General features: G+C 48.3%; 2 protein-coding genes across 7 annotated transcripts in view; one reads left to right on the forward strand and one right to left on the reverse strand.

The window, feature by feature from the left end:
• Window positions 1-18,134, forward strand: part of NCOA5 (nuclear receptor coactivator 5) — a 28,585-nt gene extending 10,451 nt beyond the window's left edge. Inside the window, exons 2-8 of one of the 5 annotated variants that reach the window (XM_033094837.1) lie at window positions 671-737; window positions 9,086-9,412; window positions 10,891-11,027; window positions 12,072-12,198; window positions 13,896-14,095; window positions 15,449-15,745; window positions 16,178-18,133. In XM_033094837.1, coding sequence (XP_032950728.1) covers window positions 700-737; window positions 9,086-9,412; window positions 10,891-11,027; window positions 12,072-12,198; window positions 13,896-14,095; window positions 15,449-15,745; window positions 16,178-16,767 — 1,716 coding nt within the window. In that variant the 5' untranslated portion in view covers window positions 671-699 and the 3' untranslated portion in view covers window positions 16,768-18,133. Of the gene's footprint in view, window positions 1-670; window positions 738-9,085; window positions 9,413-10,890; window positions 11,028-12,071; window positions 12,199-13,895; window positions 14,096-15,448; window positions 15,769-16,177 lie in introns of those variants that run through there. The other 4 variants (XM_033094839.1, XM_033094841.1, XM_033094838.1 and 1 more) reach the window with 4 other exon arrangements.
• Window positions 18,135-18,947: 813 nt separating this feature from the next.
• Window positions 18,948-22,360, reverse strand: part of SLC12A5 (solute carrier family 12 member 5) — a 37,161-nt gene continuing 33,748 nt past the window's right edge. The window contains exons 24-26 of one of the 2 annotated variants that reach the window (XM_033094580.1): window positions 22,152-22,166; window positions 21,777-21,910; window positions 18,948-21,570 (exon numbers count right to left, since the gene is read on the reverse strand). In XM_033094580.1, the coding sequence (XP_032950471.1) occupies window positions 21,479-21,570; window positions 21,777-21,910; window positions 22,152-22,166 (241 nt within the window). In that variant the 3' untranslated portion in view covers window positions 18,948-21,478. The remainder of the gene's footprint in view (window positions 21,571-21,776; window positions 21,911-22,151; window positions 22,167-22,360) is intronic. The other variant, XM_033094581.1, reaches the window with a different exon arrangement.

The following is a 22,360-nucleotide window of genomic DNA, read 5'->3' on the forward strand; positions in this document are numbered from 1 at the left end:
ACCAAATGCCAGTTCTTATTCTTAGGTACTTACCTGTGAGGGTTGTAAATGTTAACATGTCATATACTTTGTTTAAAAAAAAAATTAATTCATTTCTTTCCTACATCTCATTCTGGAAGATTCTGTTCAATGAAATACAATACAAGGCACACTAAAAGGAGGCCCTGCTTCATGGAATATTGGAGGTTTTAAGACAATGGAGTCCAGCTCTTACTTTTTAACATAAAATGGAATTATTTGCCTTTGCTCTTTTTGTTTTCTTTTTTTTTTTAAATACTCTCTCCCCTTACCTTCCGCCCACTCTTCTACCCTCAAAAAAGAATCTTAACAGCTGGCTCTCCAAGAGTTTAGAAGACAACCTTTTTCCCTTTTGGAGGGGGCAAGTGTTAGGTTTAGAGCTTGGCGGAGTGTTAAAGCATTGACATAATAATCCGTTTTACACGAATGATGTGTTCACTAGAAAACTGAGGGACGTTCCTCACCAAGCCATAAGAATGTACGGCCGTAACTTAATAAAAATTGCCCAAGTGACAGTGTGTCTGCTGAATGGATTTTCTTACACCATCTGGTTGTCATTGTAGTTTTTTTGTTGTTGCTTTCATTTGAAATGTGCTGATGATATTGTTTTTATTCCGTAGCATTGAACAGATGGGTTGATTATTCTTTTCAGATATTAATAAGGCAGCGGAAAGAAGAAATATGAATACGGCTCCATCCAGACCCAGCCCCACACGAAGGTAAAGTACCCTGCAGCAGTGAGTTTCCTTGGGAGAGTTGGGCTCTGGGGAGTTAAGCCCAACTTCGTACATCAGGGGTCTTGTCTTCCCCCCAGCACATCAGAAACGCTCCAGCAAACAATAAGAACATGAACCATGTGTGAATGGCCTTGCTGCTTTTTTAAAACATACCTCAGGAGATACAGAGGAAGCTTTGTGTTTTGAGTGGCAAACCCTACAAGTTCAGCTTGCAACATGAGTTGCAGGCGATTGGAAGAGGATAGACCTCTGTCTGTGCCAGCTCGCGTTCACCGGGAGCCTCCACAGCAGGCGTGTCCCAGGGTTGCTGGCGTGTGCCTGCCGCGCGGCAGCAGGCGGCAGAGATTCGACTCTTCATTCCAAATGGCTGCCGGTCCAGATGATAACCCAGGTGTACGGAGAGTAAACTGCTGCTTGAGAGATGGCTGCTGTGCCTGTGCTGCAGATCCCCTGTTTGCTTGCATGCTTGGGTTACCTGCTGAGGGCCAATAAAAAGGGCAAAAACATCCCACCTCTCACAAGTCTCCCTGTTTCTTAGCTTTCCTGGAAATAAAGGCATCTCCCCAACGTAGTCTCTTCCATTGTGCACACAAGATAGTCCTGATGTGGGCCCTGGAGACAGGCATTGACTCGGCCCCTGTCTCAAAGAAGAGCCTTATTAGTGTTACCATTTCCGCCAAAGATGAGTGTGTTGTGTACAAAGCGGCCCCAGAACAGTGCACAGGTGGATGCAGTGTGTGCAGTTTTGTGTGGAATGAAGACAGATATGATGTATTTCATATCTGGTGTCTCTTCATGGCCTAAGTGGATACTTAGAGTGGATTTTGCCTTTGTCCCTAAGTGAAAATGCCAGCTTGCCGCAGTAGTTTCCATACCGAAACTACATACCACAGTAAAGTACATTTCCTACAATGAACCGGGCACTGCTGAGTACAATGAACCCTAGTCTATACGGGGAGCTCCACGGGTCTCCTGGGAACACTTAACATGACATACAGCTATCCTGCTTTGGGACAAAAACACCTATGTTTTACCTACTCATACAAAAGAATGGCTGCTGTATGTTTGGTGTATATGCCCCCACTAAATGTGAAGGGTGTGTATTTTCTGTGCTACCAGGAATAGATTACACATGTGGAATCGGCAGAGTCCAAGCAGACTCGGGCAAGGTAATGCTGCCAATCACAGTTGGATTCTGCGGGCACTCTGCCTGCGCAGAGGCGTGAATCCGACCCTCCACTACAGCTAGCTGTCAGGGGTGCCCTGGCCTCGCTCCAGACGTGGGCTATGCACTGGGTGCTGTCTGTCCTCCCTGACATCGTAAGGAATGCCTGCAGCTTGCAGGTAAATACTTTCTTGATCGATTTTGTGAGCATGTGTGAGTGTCCTGAAAAACATACACCCTGCAGAACTTCAGCAGTTCCATATAATACCTGCTTCCATTATGCTGCATCTAGCCATGCTGCAGATGTTGGACAGTCCCATCTGGATTGCACCTCATTGCACCAATAAACGTGGAATGCAGGGAGCTAAGAGTTTGCGTCTCGTGGTCGGAACTATGGACTCCCATTGGAATCTGTGGTTGCCAAATGATACGGAAGGAGATACGGGGTGTGTCCAATATCCACGGAGCTCTGATGTGTGTTTCTAATGTGTGAAGTAGGTAGCGTACCAGGAGTGTAGCACTGCTAACTATAAACACACTGACTCCATTGGTAAAATTCTCCCCCGACTCTGTTGTACCCGTGACGCTTATGACCTCGATAATGTCTGTGTGCTGTGCAGGCAAAAAAACGGGGGCACATTGCAGAATACAGAGTAGTTCCGTTTGTGCTATGAATTAAGAATATTTTGTGTCATCCTATTAATGGTACTTAACCAAATGCTTTTAACATTCCCAATGTTTTCAACAAACATTGGCAGTGTTGGGGAAATAACCATGTCCCCTGGAATGCAATATAGCCATTGCCAGGGCATTACATCCCAGCCTAAAATGCAACTCCGTGATTTCATCTGTACTGGAAGAAATAGCTTTATGCCTTTTTTTCTTTTTTTAATAATATGCCCCTTCCCCCAAAAAACCAAAAAACATCCAAACAACATTGCAGGGGCCTTTTAAAATGTTCTCCCTACCAGATATATAAAAATATGTCACTTTTATATACCTTTTAAAATACCGCTTTCCTCAGAAATAAATTCTAAAAGGAGGTTGTTTGGGATGTGGGTTGAGCAGTGACTTCCTGCTTCATTTGCAGTCGGGGGACAGCTAGGCTAATTCAGATTCCACTCGGAATCAGTCTTCCCCTGGGTGACAGGTCCCTAACGGGCTTCCTCAGCATGTTGTTTAACATGACGACATTTCAGACCGTCATGCTTTAATAAGGTCCAGGGAAGAGCGGTGAGTAAAACCTGTTCTGAGCCCCATCTGAAACCTGAGCAAAGAGTCCCAGTTTTTCTCCCTTTAAAAATAAAACTGAAAAAAAATAAAATAAAATAAAAAAAAAATAAAACTGTTCAAACCCTAAAAGCAGACAGATTGAGCATGGCATTTAAAACAACCTTAACGTTCTGGTCATTGGCCTGCTCGTGCGTTGTCTCTTAAGACACACCAAGAGGGCAGAAGTAAGATTCAGTAAGGAGGCAGGATGGGTGCCTGGGTGGCCTGGAAGGGGCCAGTGGTGTCTCTGAGGGTGAACACGACATCACACCCTTTGGGGACGTACCCGCCAGTCAAAGCCTGGAAGTCATTCCAAACGTACCAGTATGTTGACAACAACCAAACTGCCTTCATTGGGCAGCCTCATCATTTTATGTGCCCCCCAGCCATAGGAAATACATTTTCACGGTGGGGGGGGACCAAAAAACACTGTACCTATGGCAGATATTTCCCTTAAGTTTTATGTGTTCAGTGCTGCTACTTTTAAACTGTTCTTAAGCATGCTGGCAAGACCTTTGTAACACCTCATTTTACTGGACTTGAAACTTGAGTGTCAAAACACCTAGGTATCTTGGGGAGTTTTCACAGGATTATCACCTCTTCAAATGTCTCTGGAAGCCACAGTTCTGCTGGCATTGCTCTCTGTCCAGTAATGTGCCTCCCCCGTGGCTCCAGCTGTCAGTGTGTAGTTCTGACGATATTGGCCCAGCCAAGCACAAATTCTGCATCGGAGATCCCTGCTTTGGATCCAATTTTCAGCTGCATTTTCATCACTTAACCCTTGGACCACTTCGTGTTACTCCTTTGCGTACACTGCATGGTTACCGAGCAAGTTGACTGGCATGGGCGCGAAGCATTAGTCCCTCAGACCGGACGGTGATTCTGGTTGTGTCTCAGATGTTCTCACTTTCCATCTGTAGCTCAGCACCTTGGCAGTCTAAATCTTGGAGCCACACCCCGACACAGACGTGGCATTCCAAGTGACACTGTACTTCCTCAACCTTTGCATATGACCTAAGGAAGAACAAATACAATTAACGTCTACGTCAAAAGCTCTGCAGAAACTTTTCCCCATATTTTTGTTAAGGATGTTGGGCCTCGTGGCTCTTTGGTGAAAGTCCTCCAGGTTCATCAGAAATAACCTACCTGTAGACACGTTCTTCCACGGCCCGGGAGGATGTCTGCCTATCCACAGTGTTAATTCCTGATAACTGCTTGCTCCTTGGGTGTGAGACAGCCCTAGCTCTAAGTGCTCCTCGCAATGACAGATTCCAGGCTGTGATTACCTCTGCACTAACACTGAAGAAGCGCCGTCAGTTCTCAGCAAGTGCCACCTCTGGCAACAAGAAAAGTCATATTTGTGCTTGAGAAAATCATCAGCGTGCTTCCTAGGGAGAGACATGGGCACTTAACAGCATTTGGATTTGGGACGTGTGCTGTCTCATTGCACCCTATATCCTACCTGGACCTCGGCAAAATTCTGCACAAATCCGTTGTCTCCGTTCCTGACAGTAGCGTGGAGCCATCGTGGTGGGGGATCAGCGTCACACAGCAGCCGGCCATTTAGATAATTATATTTGTGGACAGTATCTGTGACAGAACAGAAGTACGAAGAGCTGATGAAGGATTTTTTTTTTTCAGAAGGAAAAAAAAAGGCTGGCCCGCCCAAGGAAAATATTCCATTGAACAGAAAGGAGATGCTAACAAAGAAAAGGACAGAGGCCTTTCTTCTTCCCTGACCTGTACAGCCAAGGCCAAAGAACGCCATCCTGAGCTTGAGGTTTCAGCCTCTGGCTGAAGACAAGCTCAACGTTTGTCACAATCTTCAAGACGATCGTCTATCGGTTCTCACTGTGTAGGCTCGGATGAATAGTGCTTTCCGCGTCCCTTTCGTCCCCAGGAAGAGAAGCCCTTCTACCAGAAGCGTGGCAACGTGCCATCTGAGCCATGCTTTTCCCTTCACCCATCCCTCCCTTACCTCTCGAATGTTTCCAAATGATATGGCTCTGTTTCTCTCAAGGCAAAGAGCATTTGACTGTTTTTCCCCTGCTGAATAGAGGAATATATAACAATTTTAGTAGCGTTTGTCACCTGCCTTCAGTTCGTGAACTCCAGTGCTGAAATTGATTTAACCACACTGTTCAGTTTCTTTTCAGCCTCTAGTGACCTGGTACCTGAGGGTACACTGCCTATGGTCTCCAGTAAAACACCTCTGGTGCCATGGGATGACACTGTGAACCTTACTGTGCTCCAGAAACTTCCTTCTAACCCACTTGTTATCTGTGGTCAAGCATCTCGCTCGGCAGGCTTCTCCCTGAGGCACTCTGACTCCTGCACACTGTACCACCCTTTTGTTAGCTGGTTCTTGCTTTGAGAAAGATGTTGGGGCCAGCAGCAGGAGCCCTTGGAGCCCTTTTGTCCGGGGAGAGTTCTTTGTTTGGGTCCTCAAGTGACCTTAAAGGGTGTTTTGTTTTGTTCTTGTCTTTAGAAGAACAGCAGTCTGCCATACTGCTCATCTTTTGGAGAATGGAAAAAAGCTTTGCCTTTTCTTTTAGAAAATTATTGTCTTCTCTATCCCTACTTCCACCACTCCTTTGGTTCTTTTCCCCCTTGTGAATATCTCTTCTACATTTTTACCCAGAAGCAACTGAGGGGGAATTAGTAGTTTTGCTGCACATGGACTTCAGATTCATTGAGGGAAGGGGGGAGTAGTGCTTGCCTTCTCAACCTGGAAGCATGAACCCAGGCTTTGGGAATTTAGGGTATTGGTCAACCTCCAGGGGTGGGCTCTGACAGGTAAGGAAGGTATTTCAGTGGATTCAAAAGACTAAGAACCAAATTTGGCACTTACAGTTATCCTCAGGCCGTGAGTAACCTGTGACTGGTACTCTTACCTGCTTCTCCATCCCCTTCCCACCAGCCAATGAAAGGCTTTGTGTGTGCTCTGTGGTCTCATGATCTCTCTCAGCGCTGATTGCCAAGAACACTTGAAATCTGATTCCACCTCTAATGACTCCTAACTGCTCCCCAAGGCAGGTTTGTCTGCCGATCATTAATCCAAAAATACTTTACAGTTGTCCCTTCCCATTGGATTCTGAATGTTTGCCCACATTGTGCTCTGTATCAGATGTTACACATGCTAGGAGGATTATATGACATAATAAGAAAAATTGAAGTAAGAATCTTGATAATTAGCCTGTACTTCATTCTAATTGAAAAATGTTTAGCTGTCCTCATTTAAACTCCCTGGTCTCCCCTATGTTTGCTCCCACAAATCAGTAGTAGTTGTAAGCTTTAAAATACATGACAAGGATTTTTCATAGAAGCAGAATTGACATTTAAATTGTTTTCGCTGGTCCATGTGGGTGAAGTGAAATTGAGATTTTCTACCCAACTGATGGCATCATGATGAATGCCTCATACGCGTAATCATGTTAGATGACAGAAGTATAACCAAAACGGTTCCTGCTCTTGAGAGGCTTACAGTTTAGCTGAACGATTCATTAAACGTTTCCTGAACTCCGTGCTGTGTTCTACTGTTTAGTAGAGAAGCCATGTAAACATAATTACAGAACAGTGTGATAAGGGCAGTAATTGAAATATGTACAAGCAACACTCATTCAAGTATTCGTGGGGCATCTGCATGCCAGATATAGTGGGGTTTATAGTGGAGAGTCAAACGACAGTTCTTGCCCTCATGGACTTGCAGTCGAGTAAGGCAGACAGACATTAAACAAATAAATAGGTCAAATTGTGGTAAACAACAAGTAAAAACAGTGCTGTGAGAGGATATGGCCAGGGACAGAAGAGAAACTTTTAAACTAACGGAATCAGGGAGTGAGATATTTACATGGAAACCTAAAAAGTGAGTATGCATCTGTGCCTGCTGCTCAAGTAAAGGCATCTGGAAAAAACCTTGGCTCGTCCTAGCTGGAACTAGTTCTGGAAAGAGAGCGGAACACTAGGGAAAGGGTGAGACAAGGTTGGAGAAGACAGGAGCCAAGACCACGCGGGGTCTTACTAGAGATTTTTGAGTGAATTCTAAATGCTTTGGGAACCAGTGAAGGGTAGAAAAGAGGCGAGCACAGAAGTGGGAAAACTACTTCAGAAGGCTCTTGCTGTGGTTTTAGGGATGGATGATTATGGGTTGACCTTCAGTGACACCAATGGAGGTAAAGAAGTGTGGACAGAATGGATATCAATTTCAGAGCCAGAAAAAAGGGCAGTTGGAAATGTGATTGGAAGAGTGGATAGGGCTTTAAGGAAAGGATGACATCCAGCTTCCTGGCCTGAGTAACTGAATAGGTGGACGTGGCATTTACTGACATGAAAAGGACTGGAGGAGGAGCGTGTTTGCTGGGGAAGATCAAGAGTTCAAGGCAGGTTTTACAGAGGAGGCAATACTTAATGTGGGCCAAACAAGAAGACGTGATTGTAAAAGGTAAAGAACCAGGTCAGGACGAGTAACAGAACAACTAAGTGCTCGAGGAGTTGATTGAGCAGGAGGAGAGAGGAGCAGTTAGGAGGGAGATTAGAGCTGGTTTCTTGGGAGACGGGGTATGAACTTGCCTGTGAGGATTGGGTGATACCTGGATTGGTGCAGGAAAAATATTCCAGGTCAAAAAACCATATGCACAGAAACATTGAGGTAGTTATGTCGTGTTGAGTCATAAGAACAGCTTAAGTAGAACGCAGGAATTTGAATCAGGAAATGGAGGAGCGGTGATAGTTGGAAATAGGGCCAGATTTGTTAGGGAGGGGCACCCAGAAGTGTGATAGTCGAGCTGCAATTGGGAACAGGTGGGAACTTAGGTGGTTAATGTGGTGTTTAGGTGCTGAATTTCTTGAAATCTGAAAGGTTGGTTTTTGTTTGGTTTTGTTTTTTGGAAACTTGGTGCCAGCATAGAAATAGGGTTTGGATTGAACCAATCCAATACGGGAAAAAGGAATAGGATTCAAGTGATTTAATGGGGACAGGGAAGGAAGACTCAAAGTTAACTTTCCAGAACGTAAACCTTGGTAACTGGGAAGATGATTTTTGGCAGCAGTGAAAAAGTCAGGAATCCGACTAGTGGCTTGAATGAGTTTGGTGTTGGATATGTTGAGGTTGCGTTTCCAGTGGAGGAGAATGTCTCGTGCAGAGAACTGAGTCAGCAGGCCTGAGTCAACATATATCTGGACTGCACTGTTTAGCAAAACAAACCATGGCAAAAAGGACCCAGGTTCTACATAAACCTCAGACTGAGAGACTCGGTAACTATGTTGTGAAGACGGAAACTGAGTGTTCTTTATACTTTTCTGTGTGTGTTGTACTTTTCCATTTTCTCTTAATTTGATTATCCTGCTAGATATTTTAAGTGAAGTTTTCTGCACTTGAAGGACAACTCCTTTGATCACCATTACTTTGTGTGAGATTATGCCGTTTGCTCTTTTTTTTTCTTCCCGAGTCGTCTTGCCCCCTTAACTTGTCCCCTCAGCTTTTTCCCCCTTGTAAAATCTCTTTCAAATAAGTCTGGTGGGAGAAATAGGTTCGAGGGGAAAGATGCTTTCACTTTGAAACCTGTTGAGATCGAGATCGTTTGGCATGCGTAAGGAATACTGAATTACTACTTCCCTGAAGCCTGATAAATACTATGACCCCAGGCAAAACCTTTGGCTGCGGGTCATGCATTCTTCCGTTGTCCTAATCTTTTGAGAGTCTAGAACTTTCTAATCTTTATTTGCTGACCAGATGGGTGACTGTCCTTAAAATTTTAGTCATGTTCTCACTGTTTGGCTGCCAGGTTTTAGAGGAAAAAAACGCTTGGAGGGAGGGGGCTTCCTCCAATAAAGAGCTGAAGGGTTAACTACCTTACATTTCTTTGTCTTAGCCTCTTCTTGCTACCTCCCACAGAGATCCGTATGGCTTTGGAGACAGTCGAGATACAAGACGTGACCGATCCCCAATTCGAGGAAGTCCAAGGAGAGAGCCCAGGGATGGCAGAAATGGCCGGGATGCCCGGGACAGCAGAGACATGCGAGATCCCCGAGACCTGCGGGACCACAGAGACAGCAGAGATGTTCGTGATCACAGAGACAGCAGAAGCATGCGCGACGCTCGGGACATGAGGGATCTTAGAGACTTCCGTGATCTAAGAGACGCTAGGGATTTTCGAGATCACCGGGACCCCATGTACGACAGATACAGAGAGATGCGAGACTCCCGAGATCCCATGTACAGGTACAGATACGGCCTCCTGCTTGTATTTTGTGTGTGTTCTGCTGAACTAATGGAAAACTCTGAAGGGCAGTGACTTTATCAGCCTTCTGTTTCCAGTATCTATCAAGTGGTAGATACACTGTTTAATAAGTATTTACTGAATGTGTTTGATGCATTATGCTCAACAAATGAATCTGGGTCTCTCCCGGTGGCCTATGAAAGGCAGCATTGTACAAATGGAAAAAAGATGGAGTACCAGTTGTTTTCGCAGTGCAAAGGCACAGGGCAGGTACACAAATGACCAGTAAACACGGGAAAAGAGGCTGGACATCTTTAATCATCAGTGCAATGCAAATCAAAACCACAACGAGATATCACTTCATACCTACTAGGTATGGCTACAACTCATTTTTTTTTTTTTTAAGAGAACAGAAAATAGCAAATGTTGGTGACGTGTAGAGAACTGGTAGGAATGTAAAATAGTGTGGCCACTATGGAAAACATTTTGGCAACTCCTCAAAAAGTTAAACACAGTAGAATTACTGTGAGCCATCAGTTCCACTCCTGAGTATACCCAAAAGAAAAGAGGGACGCAGACAGGTACTTGTATGTGAATGTGCCTGACAGCACTGTTCCACTAGCCTAAAGGTAGACACAACTTAAATGTCCATCAGTAGATTGAATGGATAAAAACTGATACATCCATACAGCAGAATATTATTCAGCCATAAAACGGAAGGTGATTCTGACACCTACAACATGGATGGACCTTGAAAACATTATGCCAAGTGAAAGAAGCCAGACAGACACAGAAGACAAATATTGTATAGTTCCACTTACATAAAATATCTAGAAATGCAAATTCACAGAGACTGAAAGTAGATTAGAGGATGCGGGCGAGGATGGGGAATGAAGAGTCCCTGCTTAATGAGTATAGAGTTTGTGTTCAGAGTTCTGCTCAGGGTAATGAAAAATTATATATATTTTTAAACTAATTTTTAAAAAGCACAGGGACGGGGGAAGGGCAGCATGGAATGGTTCCTCAAAATTGATACCAATAATTGCTACCAGTTATTTTGTGTTTACTTTATGCCAGGACCTCTGCTGAGAGCTTTCCGTATCTCCTCCCAGTCATTTTGCAAGGCAGGTTAACTTAGTCGCAGCCGCAGAGCTGATAAGCAGTCCCAGATACAGGCATATCTCGCTTTATGGCGCTTCACAGATGTTGTGATTTTTACAAATTGAAGGCAAGACTCTCCACCAGCAAAAAGATCATGACTCACTTTATTGCGGTACTTGCTTTATTGGTGGTCTAGATCTGAACCCGCAGTATTTTCAAGGTATGCCTGTTCAGACCTCGTTTGTCTAATCCCAAAATCCTGTGCCTTGCTGTGCCTACTTCCTCACTGGGGACTGGGTCTTGAAGAATTCTCTGTATCTGATTTTTGCAGGATAGGAAGGAGAGTTTTAATTTTGTGCAACTTTCTTCCACTTGACAGGAGAGAGAGCTCTTATGATCGATACCTGCGAGTGGACGACTATTGCAGGAGGAAGGATGATTCTTACTTTGATCGGTACAGAGACAGCTTTGATGGACGAGGCCCTCCAGGCCCAGAAAGTCAGTCTCGTGCAAAAGGTAAAGTAGCAGAAACAGTTCATTCCTATTACCAGTAGAACACTTTACAAAAGAAAGAAGAAACTGATAACTAACTGAAAAGGGACTAATGACTTGGTTAAGCAGTTCACAGACAGAAGAAATACAAATAACCTATTAATATGTAGAGAGCATTCAACTGGTAAATAATTTTTAAAATGCAAATTAGTATCATCGTCTGGTTTAGTCATCTAACGAGAAGAAATAAATACGAAATTCCGGCAATAAAATGAACCAAAGATTGGAGCCAAAGAAATCAAGTGCTTGCTTTTTGCCCACTGACCAAATAACTGATACAACTATCTTCACTATCTCTACAGCGTGTGAATTTTTTGTCTTATTTATAATTTTTACCTGCATTTACAATTTTTAGGTAAAGACAAACGTTTTTTAAAAGCCCAGTTTTCTCAACACATCTTTAAAAATTTTTAAATTGTTTCATACCTGGTCAAGTTAAGAACCTCATTTTTAATTTGTAATAAAACTTGACTACCTGATTTTTTTTTCAAAAGCAATTTATAAGCACCTGTCAGTAAAGGGTCTTCAATAGTTGTCCCAAAAAATGCAAATTGGAATAATAATGAAATACCATCTTTTACCTGTCAAGTTGGTGGGAATTTTTAAAAATGGCAGTAGCCAATGTTGACTAAGGTGTGGAGAAATAGCACTCGATGACCCACCGCTGTGGAGGAATAAATGAGTTCTAAGCCTTTCTAGAGGGCAGTGTGGCAGTATGTACTAGATGACGCATTCGAATGACCGTGCCCTTTAATCCAGCCATTCCATTTCAGTGAATTTGTAATAGTAACAAATAATAACACTGGTTATTTTTAGAAGGTAGTCTAGAGAATTAATTCAGAGAGAGAGAGAGAGAGAGAGAGAGAGTGTGTGTGTGTGTGTGTGTGTGTGTGTGTGTGTGTTAGGACCTTTGCCTATAGGTCGTTCAGGATTTAGAATAAGGTTTGTGACTTAACTTTTATAGAAAGCACAGTTCATATTTCAGTTTTCCCTGGTGGTATCTTGCAGAGCGTTTGAAACGTGAAGAGCGGCGTAGAGAAGAGCTTTATCGTCAATATTTTGAAGAAATCCAGAGACGCTTTGATGCTGAGAGGCCCGTTGATTGTTCTGTGATTGTGGTCAACAAGCAGACTAAGTAAGAACCCTTTGGGTATTTATCCTGAGTAAGGAGAAGAGTCAGAAGAGAAATTCAGGCTCCCTCTTGGCAGCTGTACCCACTGTACTTGCTCTGTGCATTCTGGCATTGCTGTGCTAGCTGAGCCTGACTGCTTTCAGTTTTAGGTGACCGAAACCCCGTTGGACACTAGCTTAGGCCCTAAAGGGAAGTTTTTCCTTTGCTTGGCTTGGAAGTTCAGGCATGGCCACATCCAGGGTCACACCGTGTCGTCATCTCTGTGTTGCCTTCATTCTCAGACAGGCTTTCTACTTGAAAAGGTAGAATGGCACTGGCCCGAGGTGTATCTTCTTGGCTGAGCAAAGCCAGTGGGAAGAGAGTTTCTCCTTCCCAGTGCCTCCACCTAAAGCCCTGGAATTGTTTCATCTTGGATTGTCCCGGCTCACTTTCCCATGCTTAGAACTAAAAGTGGGATTAGCCCTGTGGAACCACGTGGACTGAGTGAGAGAAGTGCCTTCCCAAAGGAAAATTGAAACAGGAAAATAGCAGTAGATGCCCCCCTCCACTGAGCAACCCCAAATCCCCAATACTTTGGGAGGCACATGTCTCTGCATTTGTCAGCTAAGTACCAAGCCTACTGTGGGAGGTGCTGTGGGCTTGCAGAACTCGAGTTCACAGCACCGTTTTATTCCACCTCTGTTTTGCACTCTTTCCTGCAGGAGACAGAGCAGAGAAGCAGAAGGGAGTGTAGCAGCTTGCAGGCTTGGCTGTAGCTATGTTCCCTTTCCCCAGGTGATTAGTAAATAACTTCATGTATTTCTAGCAGTTTGGGGTTAAAGAGCTAATTTCAAGGCAGAGACTAGGGAAATAGGCGTTGAGACACCGCGCCACGGGCAGCGTTCACAGGCTCTGGGCTGCCTCGTTTAGCGGTTCATGCTACTTTAACTGTAGACACGTTGTTTGTTTTTTGACACGTGATAATAGCTATTATTTTCTGAGCACTCCATGTTAGGTGCTTTACTTAATTTATTTTTAATCTTCACAATCACGTTACATGTGTATTTATTCAGCAAATTTTTCGTATGTATGACAGGTGCTAGGTACTGGGGCTGTAATGGTAAGTAAACGCATAGCCCTTCCTCTTGTGCAGTTTACACCCTAGTTGGGCAAATGACAAAAATAAATGTATTGGCGATGAGTCCTTTGAGAATATATCAAGGATCTAATTTAGATTGGAGAGAGAAGGTCAAGGAAATGACATTATAAGCTGAGCCATATTATTCCTGTTTTATTGGTAAAGAAACAGGTTTGTAAGAGATAAAGGGATCTACTAAAAGCTTCACAGCTTTGCAAGTAAATGTTAGGGCTGGAGTCCAAACCCTTCCTTCTAGCATTAAAGCCCATGCTTTGCCCTCTGTGTTATGTAGCCCCCCCAGGGGCAGACAGGTGCCACAATCTTAGGCAGGGGGATGGTGTTGAGGAAGGACCAGTGGACTGGAGAATCAGGAGAAGGACACGGCCACCAAAAACTGCACACTGGCGACGTAATAGGCGCCCCTTCTGAGCCAGTATGAAGAGAAGGAACTGGTGGAGATCCTTGGAGCCTGAGGAGACACTGAGTGGGCTAGGATCTGAGCTCCCCGGGGGCTCACAGCGGAGATGCAGTAGTGTGCAGGTGGGGCTTGGTCAGTGCTCACCTGGATCCTGTGTTTCCACAGAGATTATGCTGAATCTGTGGGGCGGAAGGTGCGAGACCTCGGCATGGTGGTGGACTTGATCTTCCTCAACACAGAGGTGTCACTGTCCCAAGCCTTGGAGGACGTTAGCAGGGGAGGGTCTCCTTTCGCTATTGTCATCACCCAGCAACACCAGATTCACCGCTCCTGTACAGTCAACATCATGTTTGGAACCCCACAAGGTACGGAGGCCCAAGTGGGTGGGAATCCCAGAGGTGGTCACGCGGCCATTCATTATGTTATGCCTTACTCAGAAGCAGCAGGTTCCGGGCAAATGACTCGTATTTCAGCTCACACGGTAGGGCCCCTTGATAAGTGCACTGGAGGAGATTTGCATAGTCATTTATTCGTCTGGTATTATTTTAATGGATAGTTCTGGACCTACTACATATAAGACATTATATTTAGCCCTTAGGTGTATACAGTGGTGTGCTGGCCAATGTCTAACAACGAGTTCTGAGTGGGGAGAAGGGGCGGTGTGGTTTATAGCGTTTGCTGATTTCCATGGTGTAAACACTCTCACCGTGTCCTATGTCAAGCCATCAGCGTGAAGTCACTTCAGGGAGCGTTTTGGGAAGAGAATGCACAGCCGGCTCTCACCGGGGAGAGGTTCCAGCTCACCTCTGGTGCACACTCCACTGAGTGCGAAGGAATCCTTGCTTTCACCACACTTTCTATTGAGGGACAGGCAATACAGCAGGCAATTAGGGTACCATTGGGAAGTGTGCTGGAAGTGTGCAGGGGAAGCGTGAGAGAGGGCAGAGGCCATGCCCTCCGAGAGGCCTGGGTAGGTCCCTGCAGGCCTTCCCTGAAGTGGTTTTTAGTACCTGGCACCCAGAATGTTGGGACTCAGCAAACTGATGCCCTGCTCATGGTTCTTACAGCAGAGACTTTCCGCTTTTCCCACCACACTCGGGGTCTCTGTCGGCCTGACCGTTACACCCGTAACCATAAAATGCATAAGGCTCTGCAGTGGGTCATTTGTCTCTGAGGACTAGTCCTCAAGATAGGTGAGCACATTTGTATAAAGATGTGAGACGTCTTCTCACCGCTCTCTAAGTCATGTTGAGGAGAGGAGGTTTTATCTAGGGTCACAGTTGGGTCTTAATCCATGACCTTTAAACTGATGCAAACTCAGCAGACCAGTTCTACCTGAGAAGCACAGTGGAGAGCCAGCCTTCACAGAGGCCTTTTGACCCCCTGTGGCCTACCTCCCACGGTTATTCCCCACGTGGTCTTTTGGAATCTGTGCAAGACTGTCATGTTTCTTTGGTTTTTACTACAAGTCTGTGATCTAGAAATTCTTCAAAGAACCAGCTCTGTACGAAGGTGTGTGTTCCCCACCAAAGAAACCCATTCACCTTTCTTCCCAAGTTCATCTCCTACCCCTCCCTACCCATCCTCCATCCTAAAGCTTTTTGGCACTGAAATGGTTTTCTTGCTGGTTTGAGATTGCGAAACGCTTGGTAGAGTCCAGCAGGTGGGCACTGAAATGTGTGGTGGGAGAAAACAACTCATGTCATTCCCTCCCGCAGAGCACCGCAACATGCCCCAGGCAGACGCCATGGTGCTGGTGGCCAGAAACTACGAGCGCTACAAGAATGAATGCCGGGAGAAGGAACGTGAGGAGATTGCCCGACAGGCAGCCAAGATGGCCAACGAAGCCATTCTACAGGAAAGAGAGCGAAGAGGCCACCCTCCGGCCATCCAAAGCCTCATCAACCTGCTGGCAGACAACCGGTACCTCACTGCCGAAGAGACTGACAAGATTATCAACTACCTGCGAGAGAGGAAGGAGCGGCTTATGAGGAGCACCACCGACTCTCTGCCTGGTGAGCTACGTGGCAGGGCCGAGGTGAAGTTCTGACTCTGCATTTCTCTAATCCCCCAGGCTCTGTGGGGTGGGGGGCGGCTCTTAGGGGTGGGTGAGGGAAATGAGCCCAGCCCTTGGGTTTGCCCGTGGGCCTTCGTGCCGATAGAATGATAACGGGTACGGAATTCTGATCCCTGTAGTTCATGTGGTGGTGGGTGGGCTGGTCTTGCCAGCTCCCTGGGGACCAAGGTAGATGCCTTTTTTTCTTTAACTACTTCTCTGGGGAACGCGACAGCCCAAACGATGAAGTGCCCCCTCTGGGAAATGGCTGTTACAGTTTTTGTATTGTGTGATTGAATGTGATCAGTGATTGTTGTTCTTCCCTGGGCTGCTAAGCCTCCTGCCCTTGGGGGGTGCTTTCAACCAGATACCTCCTCCTTCTGTCTTCCAGGCCCGATTTCCCGCCAACCACTCGGGGCGACCTCGGGTGCCTCGCTGAAGACGCAGCCAAGCTCCCAACCGCTCCAGAGCGGCCAAGTGCTCCCCTCTGCTACACCCACTCCAGCTGCACCCCCCACCTCCCAGCAAGAGCTTCAGGCCAAAATCCTCAGCCTCTTCAATAGTGGCACGGTTGCGGCCAATAGCAGCTCTACATCCCCCTCGGTTGCTGCCGGAAACACCCAGAACCAGAATTTTTCCACAGCAGCGAACAGCCAGCCTCAGCAAAGATCTCAGGCCTCTGGCAATCAGCCTCCAAACATTTTGGGACAGGCAGGATCTGCTCAGAACATGGGCCCCAGGCCTGGGGCTCCTTCCCAAGGGCTCTTTGGCCAGCCTTCCAGCTGCCTGGCACCTGCCAGCAACATAGCCAGCCAGAGGCCTGTGTCTTCCACGGGTATCAACTTTGACAATCCAAGTGTACAGAAGGCTCTGGACACCCTGATCCAGAGTGGCCCTGCTCTCTCCCACCTGGTTAGCCAAACCACAGCACAGGTGGGGCGGCCCCAGGCGCCCATGGGATCTTACCAGAGGCATTACTGAGGCTCAGTCTCTCAGCTCCCCCGACCCCCTCGTCCCCGGCCACCTCCCACCTATTGCGTTCTAATTAGAGTTATTTGGAGGGTGTTCTCTGCGCCTGTCCCGGTCCACATGAAATGTCCTAAGTTTCTACCACCTGCTCTCTCTTCTGCCCAAGGCTGTGTTGCTTCTTCCTTCCAGAGTCAGAGTTTATACTGCATTGGGGAGTGTATCTTTTTTTGTTGTTTTGGGGGGGGTGTTTTGTAGAAAATAAATATCTTTGGGGTCAGTTGGATGGCAGTATAGGTGTCTGGGCTCAGGTTATATTTCATGGGTTTCTCTGGTCTCTGTCAGCTGGATTGGGCTTGGGACAGCCAAGCCCCGATTGGCTGAGTTTGGACTGGCATTTTCATGTCAGTAGCCACTGCCTTTGTTCACTTTGAACCTACCAATGTTTTCCAGCCTCGCACAGGCCAGCCAGAGCTCGAGCTTCTCCTGCGCCTCCTGCCCAGGGTTGCTCGGCCGACTGGGCTTGTGTAGGCTTGGTGTCATCGTGCCCCACTCCCCATGCTGGGGGGTCGACTTGAGGATTCATAGATCAGCTACTCTGGAGTTGTGAGGAGTGCCCACAACTGGCAGACGTGAGAGCAGGTACTTTTCTGCCTGACCCAGGGTGGTTGGTTTTGGGTTTTCTCTGTTTTCATTTTTGCTTTCATTTCGTTGGAGGATCTCCAATGGACTGAACAGCTCCAGTCACCAGCGGTTGAACACAAGCTGACTCTGGGCCCCAACCACTCTTTACCCCCTTAACATTTGTCAGTCTCTCCCTGCCCAGAAGCATTTTGATGGAGTCGGATCCGAGCAGGCAACTCTAGACTCTGGCAGTGAACGCCCATTTTTTTCAGTGATTGTTTTGAGCTTTTGGCTCAGAAATCAGGCTCTTGTTTTCATCTGGACCCTTGTTCTGTTTTTTGAGTAGCAGGAGGTGGGGACCATTTCGATGTCAGACCTTTGGTAGCTGGACATGTTCTTGATACAGGTGGCTGTTCATAACTTACAATTCTTAGAGGGAGGACTTCTGGCTGCTGCCATTTGGAGCCCAAGGAATCTCCCTTCTCCCTAGGGATGGCGCTCGTTAGAGCACTGTGGATCACAGTCTCAAGGGGCCCCTGGCACGGACGAGGGAGAGCAGTGACTTCAGCAGAGTCCCTGCTAGTGGCAGAGCAAACAATGGTTTCAAAACCTCAAGGTCCCCAAATGGCAGCATTTTACGTTCGGAACTGTTTGTGTTATATAGTGTTTTTTCCCTCTTTGGAACTCTTGTGTTATTAATAAGATGAGATGATTACTTTTTAATTAAAATGAAAAAGTCAAAGCTGTGTCGTCTTTTTTGGGTGTGACTATCTGCAGGACCTCTTTGCGGGGCATTCCCCCTCAGGGTTGGAAGGTGACCGGTTTCTGTCTGCGGGGAGGCCGGCCCCCTCATACTCAGCCAGCACTCAGGCTTCAGAACCTCTCAACCCCAGCTTCTCCGCTTACTCAGCTCACCTAGTTAGAAGCTTTAATAACAGTTCAGAGCAAAAGCCTGCTGGCTGGTTATATGCTGTGTTAAACGTCCTTGTTTGTGGGCGACTTCCAGTGTGTCAGCAGGCTGTCCTCTAATTCTAGGAAAGGAAACAACCACGAGGAGGCCATTTCTGGCCGATGGCCACTGGAGTGGGGCACTCCTGTTTTGACTTTTATCTCCGTCGCCACCCTCTATGCTGCCCATTGTATAGGGAGTTGGCATCATACAGAATTACAGAAGCTGTAGGAGTCGTAGCATTTAATAACCGGCCCCATCAGGAAACTTGGGGTGGGCATGGTGAAGTGGCTGACAGAAGGCCCCCAGTGGGTTAGGAAGTACAATGCAGACAGTACCTCCTGACTAGTCAGTGCTCACTACCTCACAGGAGATGCTATTAGTGCAGCACTCTACTAGCCCTGCGGTCAGTCAGTTCCTTTGTCCCTCTAGGACAGGGCCCCAGAACTCAGTCCACTAACGAGGCCACCAGACCTAGAGGATCAGCCTGTCCTGCATCTGTCAGTGGAGGCCAGTGTTTCTGATAAGAGTCTGGGGTCCTCCTGGAAAGCCACATTTAGTATCCCTCCTCCGACCTACTAATTCATCGCCACCGCATGTCCAAACAGCACACCTCAGACTGTGAAGGGTATAATAAAATTATTTTTATTGCATTTTGTGCAGACGGGAATCTAAAAAATTAATACAGTAAAAGCTGTAAAGCATTAAATGGGAGCATTCAACAATAAAGGAAAGAACCAACCCTCTCCTTTTCATATTGGCACAAAAAAACACAAGATCAGTACTGAGGCAGAATGCGGGATACTGAAACACACTGAAAATTAAAGGCAGGCCTAATAATAGTAATAAATACTCTTGATTTGGTTTGCAACCTCTCCTATTTACAAGGGTTTTCAATTTCATTGCATTGCCCTGCACGTAGATATCTAAAACGAAAGCAACACTAGTTACCACTACAAGGCTATTGAAATATTGCACTCAGAGAAAAAGTCACTTGGATGGACATGAAACATCTAGCTACAATGATTATAAAGATAATTTGACGAATGACGTGATAACATTCATAACAAATATTGCACATGTAACAGAAAACGTGGGTGGTGGTTGTGGGATGTTTGTTTTCATCAACGGAAACTGCTCTTGCCAACCTGACAGTCTGGGCCCAGATAGTGCAACTTTGGTTCCCTAACTGGTGTTGATACAGCCCCCTCCCCCTTCTGCCCAGCCCAGCACTTCAGCCCAAATGCTCAGGCCCACAGAAGGCTAGACCCAGCTGCGATTCTCAGAGGTCTGGAAGGGGGGCGGGGCTGCAGGGGCTGGTGCCTAATATCTCCAACTTTCTGATTACTACCTGGAAGAGTCTATCCAGCCGCCTGGATAGATCAAATCTCAGAGGGGCCATAGCCTACCTACATCCAGACCTACCTCCAACCACACCTGACCCAGTCTAGATGGCACCAGCTCCAGCTCTCTGCCTTCGGCTCAAAGGAAAGCGGGTGGTGAGATCAAAAGTCCCCAGTAGCCCTAGCTCTGGGAGGTGGGCAGGATATCTAACTAGGTAGGAAGATCAGGGCCCTGGGGCTGGAGGTGCTGTACCCAGTCCCAGGGGACGCTGGACTGAGCATGCAGGGCCTGTCCCCCTTAGTCATGTGCCCTGGGGGAAGGGAACCTGGCCAAAGCGCCTTCTCTAGGGATAGAGGGCGCCCCTGACCAGGCTGGTGGAGTAGAAGCGCCAAGGACTGGAGTTGGAGAAGCCAAAGGCCTTGGGTCCTAGTTGGAGGAGAGCAGAGAGGCTCTAAGAACAAAGCACATGGCGACTCCAGTCCTTTCCCAGGCCCAGGTGCCTGGGAGACGCAGCTAGAGGCCGCTGCTAAGCAGTGAGGCCCGCCCTGGGATGCGAAGAAGGTGGCTGGGTCCCCGAGGCTGGAGCTGCCAGCTGCCGGATGGCGACAGGGAAGGAAACATCAGGGGCCGCGCTGGGGCCTCCCCGTGAGTAAGGCCCCTACACCAAAATCGCCCCCGTCCTCCCTCACTTGTCCCAGGGACAAAACTCCGGGGAGGGGACGCCCTCCAGCTCCCCGATTTCAGTCTTTGGCGAGGAGCCATGGGATGGGGGAGCAGGCGACAAGCCGACTGAGGAGAGACGCCTGCTCCCCCAGCGAAGGCACGGGTGAGGCGAGGCCTCTCTCCCTTTCTCCCCCTGAGGAGCACCCCCGTACCCCATCCTGGCCCCAGCTTGCATAAGAGCGGAGGAGAAAAGGCTGCGCGCTTCTCTGCAGCCGCAGTGGAAACTCACATCCTCTGGGAGGCGAATGCAGGAAAAAAACCTGGACACTCGTCTCACCTCATCTCGGAAAAGAACTAGAGGAAAGGGTAGGAGCCAAGGGCGCGCGGAAAGGGCGAGGAGGCGAGAGCCGGGCGAGGGTGTCGAAGGACCAGGACCACGATTCCCGCCTGGGCCTAAAGCACTTTTGCTCTCAAACTCATGGACGTCCAGGAAAACCCAGCCTCCCGAGGCCTCCGCCGCCCCGGGCGCCCCCAGCGGAGGAGCTCGACAGGAGCGAGAGAAGTCCGTTGCGCTTCTAGTCACAGAAATATGGGGACGTTAAAAATACACGCGATGTCTCCTGTACACTATGTACAGGCTCGGCCGGCCCGCGCCCCGAGGCTCGGCGAGGAGGGGCGGCGGCGAAGGCCGAGCGCGGCCGCCCCGCCCGGCCCCCTGGAGCCAGTGCAGTGCCAGTGCCGGGAGGGGCGCAGCGCAGGACCGACGGCGCGGAGCGTGAGAAGAGGGGACCCGGCCGCGCGGGCCACCTGGCGGCCCTCAGAGCCCCAGCTCCTCTCCGCGCCTCTCCCGCCCTTATTGCAGCGTCTCCTCCGGCGGGGCGAGGCCCGGCTTAGAAAAAGGGCAGCGCAGCCGGGGCGACAGAGCGGCGCGCCAACGGGGCGCTCCGGGCTCTGGTCTTCGCGTGGAAGGAGGTCCTCTCCGAGTCAACCCCGACAGACGTGGCCTCCGGACTTCAGGAAGCGGGGAAAGGGGTCAGGGCGTGGGCACAGGGTCTGAATGTAAACGGTGACAGCGGCGGGGGGCGCGGCGAGGGCTCCGGGGCCGCGGGCCGGGCGCTCTGGGGCCCGGGTGGCAGGTCCTGGTTTTCAGGAGTAGATGGTGATGACTTCGCGGCCGCCGCCGCGGACCAGCATCACCCGGTCCAAGTGCTCGGTGAGGACCTCAAGGAACTCCATGTCTGAGCGCCGGTCAAGGAGAAAGACCTGTCCCCTTCCCTCGGGATGGAAGTGGGTCGCGTTAAGCCACCAGGAAAGGCTGGGCCCTCGTCCCTGTCCGAGGTGCTGATCCTGAAGCAGGACCGGCTCAGGTCTTCCATCCCAGCGCTAGAACCTAGGTCCCCTGACGTCCACCTCCCTCTTCCCCCCAATTGTAAGTACAGGATACAATTTTCGTCACCGTTGCGGTTGCGGGGAGGCCCAGGCATGTTGAGCAAAACAAGCTTGGCGTCCCGGGATTTCTTCACGATGACCTCGTTCAGCCGCACGGCTGTGTGCATGCGCCGCACGTTGGACTGGTTCCTGGGGGAAGGAGGAGAGGAGGGTGCGTGAGCCTGGGAGAGGGAAGAGTCGGATCCAGGCGCCCTGCGCTGCTGAGACACAACCCTTGCAAACCAGGGACCACAAACCCCAGACCTCTCCAAGCTGGGTTATTCAGAGACCCCAGAGGTCAGGGGCACGAATTGAAGATTCATGATAGAGTGAGGAGAGTAGGGACCCGGGCCAACCCAGGAGAGAGAATAAAAAATTCTGAAGCACTTACAAGTTCTCCCACTCCCTTCAGGAAACACAGGAGAAGCAAAGAGAGGAAGAAAAAGAGAGGGGTCAGAAAAAGCAGGAGACGCTAAGCCCTTGAGCCACCATCATCCGCCCTAAATGCAGCATGGTCCTGCTCTCCCAGCCCCTGCAGCCTTCACCGTTCCCCTGCCTGCACCTGGGAGTTCTGACCCTCAGCAATCAGGCCCCACCCCT

Source organism: Rhinolophus ferrumequinum, chromosome 23 (assembly GCF_004115265.2).
Source record: "Rhinolophus ferrumequinum isolate MPI-CBG mRhiFer1 chromosome 23, mRhiFer1_v1.p, whole genome shotgun sequence".
NCBI lineage: Eukaryota > Metazoa > Chordata > Mammalia > Chiroptera > Rhinolophidae > Rhinolophus > Rhinolophus ferrumequinum.